The 10,834-nt window shown below is 38.0% G+C and overlaps 1 protein-coding gene across 1 annotated transcript; it reads right to left on the bottom strand.

Annotated features, from left to right (window-relative positions):
* Positions 1-423: 423 nt before the first annotated feature.
* Positions 424-5,485, bottom strand: LOC149932966 (uncharacterized). Its single transcript, XM_090157209.1, has 3 exons — positions 5,219-5,485; positions 4,581-5,129; positions 424-4,515 (listed from the first exon to the last, which is right to left on the bottom strand). Exons 1-3 carry the CDS (start codon positions 5,483-5,485, stop codon positions 424-426), a joined length of 4,908 nt encoding a protein of 1,635 aa, XP_090013335.1.
* Between the last annotated feature and the right edge of the window lie 5,349 nt (positions 5,486-10,834).

Raw genomic sequence — 10,834 nt, 5'->3', positions numbered from 1 at the left:
CTAAGTATAAAATAAAAAACAATTGGATTTTATACCAAGTTGTGTATGGGGTGCCGTTTATATGAATGAACGTTCAAATAATATTTTTTTGAAATTAATTTGTTCCGCGATTTAGAGTTAACTTATTGTTTAGACGTGACAGTGGTGACAAATTGTTAAAGACCTTGAATACTTAAAACATGAATACGTTTATTTACATTTAAATTGATGGATAATTACATCGTAGTTCAAGGAAGCGAAAAGCACTGCTTACATGTTAAAATTGATTCCACTTTTATACTACACTAAAAAATTATTTAATGACATTTTTTAATATAGATAGATTAGATAAAGGTAAAAAAAATCAAATTAAATTACAAGCATAAACTAAACATTCCGGTGTCCTTGAAATGTTGCGTTTCAAAACAAACTTGTGAATTTTTATTAGTTTACTGGTAGTAAGCAAATTTTGGTTACTGGTCGTTGGATTTCGCGATCAGCCGTTTTTACAGTTACAACCCGAACGCAGTCGTCCTTCCCTGGATGGATGATTTGTACGCGAGCCAACTTCCATTTAAGAGGTGGAAGGTTTTCATCCTTAAGAATGACGAGATCTCCTACTTGTAGATTTTTCTGTACGGTCAGCCACTTTGGACGCTGTTGTAACCTTGTTAAGTACTCATTCTGCCATCTCCGCCAGAAATGCTGCAGAAGCTGTTGACCCATCTGAAATCGGGTTAAGCGGTTGACCTTGACGTTTGTGAGGTCTGGTTCTGGGATAGCCGTTAGTGCACCGCCAATGAGAAAATGTCCAGGAGTCAATGCCACAAGGTCATCTGGATCTGTAGATAGCGCAGATAGAGGTCTCGAGTTCAAGCAAGCCTCAATTTGACAGAGTAACGTATTCATCTCTTCGTACGATAAAATAGTTAAACCGACAACTCGTTTTAGGTGATATTTCAGATATTTCACCGATTTTACACCTGCCTCCCATAGTCCTCCAAAGTGTGGTGCTGCAGGCGGATTCAAGTGCCAGTTGATACCTTCGTCTGACGTCCAGCGCGTGATAGACGAGTTGTTTGCAGAACTGGACACGAATTTCAGGAACTCTCGCATTTCTCGACTGGCACCGACAAAGTTGGACCCGCAGTCACTGTAAATGTCCGAGCTCTTCCCTCGTCTGGCTACGAATCGTTTCAAAGCTGCAAGGAAGGCGGCGGTAGACAACTCACTTACTACTTCGAGATGGATGGCTCTGGTCGTGAAACACACAAACAGTGATATATACGCCTTGAATGTTTTTTGACCACGACCCTTCATGACTCGAAGTTGGAATGGACCGGCGTAGTCCACACCGCACTTCAGAAAGGCTCTGGCTGGATTTACTCGGGCTGCTGGTAAATCACCCATGATTTGTTGAACAATAGTTGCTTTCTGGCGAGTGCATCGCAAACAACGTCTGATGTGAAATCTTATAGCGTGTCGGATTCCAAAAACCCAGTAATTTCTTTGGAGAACTGTCATAAGTAATTGAGAACCAGCGTGGAGGTGCTTCTGATGTTCGTGAGTGATTATTAGGTCGGTCAGTTTGCTTCGTCTTGGAAGAATAATAGGGTGAATTTGATCTGTATGGACTTTGGCGTATCTGATTCGGCCACCAACTCTAAGAATTCCCTCTGAATCCAAGAAGGGGTTCAATGATAGTAGTTTGCTTTTCGATGGAACTGGTTTGGCTGTAATAAGGCAATGGATTTCTTCATTAAAATTTTGTTTTTGGGTTACTTTTATCCAGTGTTTAAGCGCCGAATCGATTTCGGTAGCTGTCAATGGGCCAATAGTCCTGTCTGATTTGAGACCATGGGCGTTTTTAGCGAATCGTTGTATATAAGCTGTTACATGAACCAAACGAATAAAGTTCGAATGTGCATCAAGTAACGTCGTGTCGATTGTGTAGTGGTTTGACGTTGTAGATGGTGGACGAGCCTCTAGTATGCAGTCTTCGGTTTCAACAGGTACAGTTGTCTCTTTGAAAGTCGGACAAGCCATCAGCCATCGGGGACCATGCCACCATAGTGAATGCTGACATAGTTGAGCAGTTGAGATCCCACGCGAGGCACAATCAGCAGGATTACATTCTCCCTTTACATGATGCCAGTGTGCTTGAGGAAGAGCAGTCTGTACTTCGGATACTCTATTGGCTATAGAGGTTTTCCATCTTTGTGGAGGCGAGGCTATCCAAGCCAATACTGTCATGGAGTCACTCCAGCAGTGGATTTCTGGAATTATTAGCTTCAGGGCATCTGAAGTAAGTTTTAGCAGTCGGATTAATAGTAAGGCTCCGCAGAGTTCGAGTTTTGGTAATGATACTTGCTTCAAAGGGGCCACTTTGGTTTTTGCCGCAATGAGTTGAACTTTGATGTTTCCTTTACTGTTCTTTGTCTTTAGATAGACTGCAGCGGCGTAGGCTTTTTCCGAAGCATCGCAAAAACCTTGTAAACTGATTTCACTTGCTTGTCGTTGAGATATGTGACGTTGAATGACGAGAGACTCGATTTCTGGAAGTTCCGACTGAAATGTCCTCCATCTGTTAGAGATAGGTTCAGGTAACTGGTCGTCCCAGCCCAGCTTCAGTTTCCAGAGATCTTGTAATAGTAGTTTCGCTTGGATGGTAACTGGAGACAATAACCCCAGGGGGTCAAAGATTTTGGCTGTTTCGGAGAGAATAATTCGTTTCGTTATCGAGTTTTTGTTAGAACCTGATACTGAAAATGAGAAGAAATCTGCTCCCGGTGTCCATCGAAGGCCCAAGGTCTTAACTGATTCGTCTACGTCTATCTTCAGTGGCCATTGACCTTCACGCATTTCAACGGGTATTGAATGAAGCAAGGCTGGATCGTTAGAAGTCCATTTTCGTAGTTGAAACCCAGCTTCGTCTGTGGATTGCAACAATTCTGATTGCAGTTGAAGGGCTTCTTCTGTAGATTCGGCACCTGACATCAGGTCGTCGACATAGAAATCTTCTAATAATGCTCGAGAGGCCATCGGATACTTGTCCTTCATATCTAATGAGAGTTGTTTGAGTACTCTTGTAGCCAAGAATGGTGCCGCCGCTGTACCATATGTGACGGTAAGTAGTTGATAGTCCCGAATCGGTTCTACTGGGTTACTTCGCCAAACGATCCTCTGTAGATTAGCATCTTCAGGCTGTACCAGGATCTGACGGTACATTTTGGCAATGTCGGCTGTTAGGGCCACGGTGTGAAGTCTGAAACGAAGTAGTAGAGCTATGAGATCTTGAGTTTTTGGACCAACCAGCAGGAGAACGTTAAGTGAAACTCCAGTGGTTGACTTGGCGGAGGCGTCAAATACTACTCGTAACTTAGTGGTGCTACTGCCTTCCTTTACTACGGCGTGATGTGGAAGGTAAAAGCTTTCAGTCCTTACAGCTTCTTCTGGTGACACTAGTCTCATGTGACCAAGCTTGAGATACTCCTCCATGAAGGCGCGGTATTGTTCAGCAAGGCCCGGGTATGCTTGTAATCGCTTTTCAAGGTATGAGAATCTTCGAACAGCCATCCTTCTTGAATCTCCCAGTTTATGTTGGTCATTCTTCATAGGAAGGCTGACAATGTATCTGCCTTCATTGTCACGGCGATAATTGTTGACGAAGCTTTCTTCACATTGTGCTTCGCTTATGGTAAGTAGTTGTTTCGGGAATAATTCTTCCAGTTCCCAAAACCTTTGCAGTTGATCGTCGATGGTCAAGTGATAAATTCGAATGTCTGGCGTGAACTTGACTGGTTTATGAGAGTCGAGGGAACCACACACAGCCCATCCGAAAATAGTATTGAACGCTCCCGGGGTCCCAGGTTGTCCGATACAAGTGCCATCTTGAACCAGGTACAGATATACATCGGCTCCCAACAGTACGTCAACTGCTCTAGGTACGTGAAACTTGGGATCGGCAAGATTTAGGCCTTTGAGATGCGACCAGGCGTCAGGATTGATCACACGGTTTGGTAGGTCCTCCGTAACTCTCTTGAGTACCAAGGCGTTGATCTCGACGAGCGACTTGTTCCCAGCCTCTGGTTTTACTGTTAGAAGAACACTGCTTCGAGATGTTCCTACTCCAGCTCCGCCGATCCCTCCAATTGCTACATTTAGCCGACGTCTTCTGAGATGCAACTTTTTACAGCATTGCTCGCTGATAAAGCTTGCCTGTGACCCGGAATCCAAAAGGGCACGGACTGGTTGGAATTCTCCATTTGAAGCTTCAACTCGAATGATGGCTGTCGCTAGTATAACTTGCGATAACGATAAGGATTCTCTTGAAACGAGACAATTGACCTCAACTGGTTTCCTTGCATCTTCTATTGTAGCTCCTTCTTGCTTATCCTGATGCAATAATGTGCTATGCTTTCCATTGCATTTTCTACACGTCCCGGACTTGCAATTGGTGACTTGATGGTCAGGTCGCAAACAATTGTAACAGAGTGAATGGTTCTTTGTGATCCTCCAGCGATCTTCCGTGGTAGCCTTTAGGAACTTCTCACATCTGTAGACGGAATGTGTTCCTTTTAAATGATACAGGCGTCTTGTACTGAACCATGATGAGTTAGCGTATTTTTCTTCGAGTATGGTGTAATTGATTTGTGCTTCTGAGAGTGGCTTGTAGTTTGAGATGCCAAAAACGCTCGTGCCCGCTGCTCCAGAAATGTTATCAGCTCTTGGAATGATGGTCGGCTAGTGCCTTTGAGTGATAATTCCCATTGCCTGCGAGATTCTCTGTCAACCTTTTCCTTGATTATATGCAAGAGAATGGCGTCCCATTGATCGACTGGCTCATTTAAGACTCTTAAAGCTCGTGTGCATTCCATAGTGGTGTCGATTAGACAGCGAAGAGCCGATGCCGATTCGTCCCGAACTGGTGGCTGATTGAATAATCGCTTGATATGCGCATCGATGACTTCTCTTGGGTTGTTATATCGGTTAATGAGAATGTCCCAGGCTTCTGCGTAGTTTCCGTTGGTGATAGGAATGGATTGAATGAGCAAGGCGGCTTCCCCTCGTAACGACGTTTTCAAGTACTGCAGTTTTTGGGCTCCGGACAGCGATGAATTGTGAACGTCAACCATTCGACGTAGCTCCCGCTAAAAATAGGCAGTTCCAATTTTGGTAGCCGAATGTCCGACGTCGTTTGAGATGTACCCGTAGAATTCGCCGCTGTCTGTTGATTCACCAGCTCGTTGAAAAAGAAACAAATCGCTTCTGCTCTTTCAATGAGTAGATTGTATTCTTCTTCGATGTCGTTGAAAGTGCTGTCGTCACTTTTGTCTACAATTAAGTGTTGCAAATCCTCCAGCTCGGTCTGTAATTTATCGGCCTTGTCCCGATACGTCTGCACGGCAATGTTGGAGAATGGTTGCGCGATATGTTTCTGTTTGACGTTCTCCAGTCTTGTTATTTGACCTTTTATAGCTCGTCTTTTGCTGAGAAGGGCATCCATTCTAGTTGACATGAATTTGACCAGGCTTCTTTGCTTAAACGACGATTCTCACCAGTCTGCTGCTCACGTGATAGGTGACGAATCCCCTCGGCTGAGGCGTAACTTCAACTGTTGTAGTGGGGATCCGGCTCGACGGACCAAATGTTTAGACGTGACAGTGGTGACAAATTGTTAAAGACGTTGAATACTTAAAACATGAATACGTTTATTTACATTTAAATTGATGGATAATTACATCGTAGTTCAAGGAAGCGAAAAGCACTGCTTACATGTTAAAATTGATTCCACTTTTATACTACACTAAAAAATTATTTAATGACATTTTTTAATATAGATAGATTAGATAAAGGTAAAAAAATCAAATTAAATTACAAGCATAAACTAAACACTTATACCAATAAGAAATTGTTAAGTCCATTATGAAATTTTTTATAGGTTATTCAAAAACCAGTTCGGTCTTACCATTTTTGCGTTTAATTAATAAATCATAAATGGTTTAAATTTACCCACAAAACGGTTTACGAAATTGCATTAAACCCCTTTCCAAACCGTTATTTTTTACAGCGTAGTGGGTATTTAGATTTAAGTAACCGTGTTGTAAGTGTGTTTTGTACTTACTGGTGGGAGAGCATGGTTTATTTTCAGCGTTTAAATCCAGGAAAATTTCATCGTTATACATTAAGCATAGGTTGTGGCGTTTGGAAGTGATTTAATAACCAAATGGGTTAGTGATAAAATTACGTACTTCAAGAAAGCAATATTTTCAGTATCCATCATCAAATAGCCTAGAAAACATTCCGAAGTAATCCAAAAACTTCCTGGAAATTAGTCCCTGTTTGATGATCAAGAACCATGTAATAATTATTTTTCAGTTTTCATATTAATTATATTAATATGGGAAGTTAAATTAAAATGCTTAGTTTTCATAACAAATTATTTAAGATTTATATTTTTGGAACTTACGCGTAACAGTTGCGTAGTCTGAAATCTGCTCAGGAGGGGTTCACACTATGTAAAGGTTCAGAGGGGTCCAGAAGAGGGTGAACATTTAGTAAAGTCAAAGGTACGCCCAAAGGGGGTTGGAACACGGAAGCCCCCCTTGTCTACGCCCCTACAGCTTAACGGAAATCATAAGGCACAAAATTAAGAACAATTGCTTTAACTAACAAATTTTGTTGAAAGTGCTAAGAGAAACATTTTGATAAGTTAAATTCATTAATTGAGCGTCAATTTTAGTTTTATAAACAATGTACTGCCAATCTTATATAAAGGTTATTTTAAGGTTTAAATAAGGATATTTTACACTGCATATTTTTATTTCATTTCTGTTAAAACTGTTATTAAGGCTCTATTTTTAAACATAATTCAAGACTCTTTTAGATCTTATCTGTTGAGATTTATGTTTGTCCTATTTTACACTTGATCTTAACGGGAAAGGATAAAAAAACGGTCGTAGTTAATAGCTATTTAAGTCCTATTTGAGTGTTAAATTTATTTTTAAAAATGCTGTAATGCCAATCTTATTTTAAGACCACTTTAAGTTAAAAATAAGGATATTTTACACTGAATATTTTAGTTTTCATATAGGGTATTTAGCCCTTTTTTAAACCTAATTTAAAACTATTTTTAAGGGGAACGTTTCTGATTTATTTAATACTGAATATATACTTTTATGACAGGCTTATTTAAGAATGAAAAAGGTCTTATTTGAGCCTCAAATTTTATTCTAAATAAAGATAACTTACACTGCACATTTTAGGTTTTATCTAGGGTATTTAGACCTTTTTTCAATCGAATTAAGGCAGTAGCTGCGCCGTGGGTAGGTTGGGCAGGCTATAGCCTATTTTCATTTCACTAGGGGCCCACAAATCGACTTTAGGGACCCCGAATCCAAAATTTGCAATGACAACTTGGTATTGTCAATTTAAAACTATTTCATATTTAAAATAATAATATTATACCCAGTATTTGTTTTCTTTTTTAGTGGTTAATGAGGCTGCAGTATTAAACCTAATTGAAGAGTCTCCATGTTCTTAATTTTAAAGCTGCATTTAACCTTAAAATTACGATTATTGCAGTCTTAAATTAACCGATTTTTCAATTTCATCTAAACGAAATTGATGCTGTCAAAATTAATCATTTTTAGTCGTTAATTAAGTCTTTTTTGAGTGTGATATTTAGTACAAAAACATTAATTTTATTAGGTTAACATAAGTCTTGAGTAAGTTTTACTTAAACGTAACAAATAAATATGGGTTACCACATTTTTTACCGACTTATTTATTTGTAAAATAAGACGTAATCCAATTACCATGGTTACTTTAATGTTAATTTCAATAGTAGACTCTCCGAATTTAGAGACTGTTGATTGAGTTTAGTGGCGTAGTCAGTATTTTGGTTCGGGGTGGGGCACACAACTGAAAAAAACCAAACGAAGGAGGAAGGTTTTAAGAGCAGCAACCGTTTAGAGGGCGCCACTAAATACTAATCGGTTTTAAGCTATTTCAACCAGTGTTAAAGTGGATTTTCACATTTTCAATAGAAAGAAGGGCACTAACTTTTCATCGGATTTCCCATTGGTGGAAATAGCTTAGGCCCCCTAGTATGGTGGCTGCTCTTAAAAAATTCCTTCATTGGGCATACACAACCATACATTTCGGGGTCACGTGCTCCCTGTGCTCCCTACGGCTACGCCTGTCGTATGCTAAGTTCAGGAAAACTACGTGTATATTTCTGAGAAAAATGTCGCTAACTCTAAAGGAATTCTTTAAATCAGAAAAAATGTTTTACTACGGTATAATACATATATCGTATTTTTAAAATTGTTGACAGACGATATCTGTAGGCCTTATTATAATAAATTTCTGTTTTCTGAATTTTTCACTATAGCATATTTGAAATAAAGTGAAAAGCTAATTTTAAGGTTTTTTACCCGCTGCTAGTGAGCCTGAAATTGGGGAATGGTCGCTTAAGGAGTCAAGCTTTAGACAACAAATAATCAATATAACTCAGGAAAATAAAAGTACTAAGAATACTAAGATTTTGGAATTCAAATAAACGTTATCGAAACAAAGTGCATAGTTATACGAATCGGACCTCGCAAACTTGTAACAAAAGTTAAAGCTGTGTATTTTAAACTTTGTTCTATTTTTTAAAATTACTTTTAATGATGTAATTTTAAGCATTGGATTTGCGGTAAAATAGGAACCCTAGTTTGATTATGTTCTTAAGAAACTTTTATTTTACATTTTATAAAAATATACTACTAAAATGTCGCTATTAACAGCCTTTATATAAGTCTTGTAAAAATGATAATTTAACTTGCCTCTAAATTTTAAGGGGAAATTATAATGGTCCATTATGTAAAGTAAACGGTAGGGGAAATAAAAGTCATTTGGAAGGTGAACCTCAAATAAAAGTAAATAATTAAACTATGAATTTATAAGCTTTAGATGGTTAGTTAGCTTTCGCGCGTCAAACTACTAACCCCGTGGCTTCGTGTCGTTGCGTAGTAGTGTCCTTTGGCCTACATTAGGCTCGCAATACCTTATCTATGTAGGTCGAACCTCATATCGTCAAATTGATGGACTTTAATTCAAGGTTTAAGGGGGAAGGATACAGTGGCCATTGTCTACTTTCGCGCCATTTCAAGCTGAACTATTTTAATTTTGTATTTTAACTTATAAAATTAATATTTAAGTGTAGAAAAGCCTCTTGTTAAGTGCTTAAAATAATTTTGACAAATTTAAATTAAAAAGTAATTAAGTTATTACGTTTTAATTCGGACCCCCGGAGCTAAACAAGTTGGGCAAGCGCCCAAACTACCCTTTAATTAGGACCTCATATCTCGTTAACTATTAATATTAGAATTATCAAAATTATATTAAGCACTAGAGGAAGGTTCATCCTAATGTAATTGTTAAAACAGAAACGTTCAGCTTGAACGAAAAATAGGCTTTTACTGTATTCTTCCCCCTTAATATAGTTACAAGCAGATCCGGTAACGAGTAGTTCAAGAAGTCTTTATTTACTTGTCGAATGAGTCATAGGTGTTGTTACACCGGTATATATAGTATTTAGGCCAACTATGCCCTCTATTTTTCAATTTCGGTAATCCAATATAAAATATAAATATATGTTTTTTTACATCTATTACAACTATCCTTTTTTTAACAATCAAATGTATTTTTTAATTTAAAGGTCAAATCTTGTTTTAGCGCAGTCAGCAGAGATAACATGGTTAAAGGTTAGAACCCGTGGGTGGTCCACCTAGTTAGTTTTTTGTAATTTATTTTTTTTTTCAGTCGTATATTTATATCTATTGTGTGTTTAGCGTATTTAGTTTTCAAGGGTAATAGTTCATCTAAGAAGAAAATTTCGAGTTGTATACATCGTGCTCTTACATTTATGTTGGTCAGGTTTTTAACTGGGTCGTCATTACTTCGAATTTATTTTAAATGTTTTCTCGACGGATTATGATGTTTAATGCAGTTCATCAATTGGGTTTGCGTGTTTTTATTTATAAATAGTCCTAACTATTCCATATACGGTCATTTATTGTACGTTGTAAGCCGTGTATTGCTAACGGTAAGTTGTTTTTCGTTTTTCCTTTCACATAATTTTTTCAACTTTCAATATTTGGGTTTATTTATTCTTGATTTCGAAGTATTTGGATTAACTTGTTTCTTGGTTGAATATTCTTTTATATTTTTCTATTGGTTATTTTGTTGTTGTTTAGTACGTCTAACTCACTGTTGTAACTATTTAATTTATAATATTCTGAATAAATTAAACTCGGTTGTTTCGTTTAATTATTTTTATTATGATTAAAATTTTATACCGGGCGGGATTGAACCGGGATTACGTTTTTAGTAAATAACTCTGAATTGCGGAGATATATCTTTAAGGGTCATCTCGAGAAATTAATACCACTAGGGACAATTCTTCAGAGGAAAAATTTTGCCTTGCAAACTTGTTTAATTTTTCTCGTGTCAAATTCTCGTCTACGGTCTACCATTTTTGTTTCGCGGTTTTTGTGAACAGTTAGATCGGCTCAGCGGCGTTTAAAGTTGAAGAAAGAATTGAGGGGATGAAAAAGCATTTTCTTCTACGAAGTAAGTAATTTACGAGTAATTTCCTACAAATAAAAAATTTTAAAATCAACGGTACTAGGCCTAAACATGCAGAAACTATAGTCGGTCTTGAACTGATTTTAATACTGTGCGAAATAAAGTACTGTCGATTTTCAAATTTTCAATAGGGACTTGGCAGCATGACGTCACACCTTTTGCTATGGCCGCCATGCTGGTTTCTTTTTTTTTCTTCAACTGAAAAAAGCATAGGCGACGT

The sequence above is a fragment of the Leiobunum rupestre genome, chromosome 8 (assembly GCF_980474605.1).
Source record: "Leiobunum rupestre chromosome 8, qqLeiRupe1.1.hap1, whole genome shotgun sequence".
Taxonomy (NCBI): Eukaryota; Metazoa; Arthropoda; class Arachnida; order Opiliones; family Sclerosomatidae; genus Leiobunum; species Leiobunum rupestre.
The sequence above is the reverse complement of the archived record's forward strand: the minus strand, read 5'-3'. Positions and strand labels throughout refer to the sequence as shown.

Excerpts from the sequence above, each read along its gene's own strand:
- LOC149932966 (XM_090157209.1), bottom strand. The coding sequence starts at position 5,485 with ATGGATGCCCTTCTCAGCAAAAGACGAGCTATAAAAGGTCAAATAACA. Across the intron at positions 5,130-5,218 it reads GTTTCTTTTTCAACGAGCTG|CGGGAGCTACGTCGAATGGT; the intron begins GTGAATCAACAG and ends GCCTATTTTTAG. Across the intron at positions 4,516-4,580 it reads CGCTAACTCATCATGGTTCA|GCTACCACGGAAGATCGCTG; the intron begins GTACAAGACGCC and ends AAGTTCCTAAAG.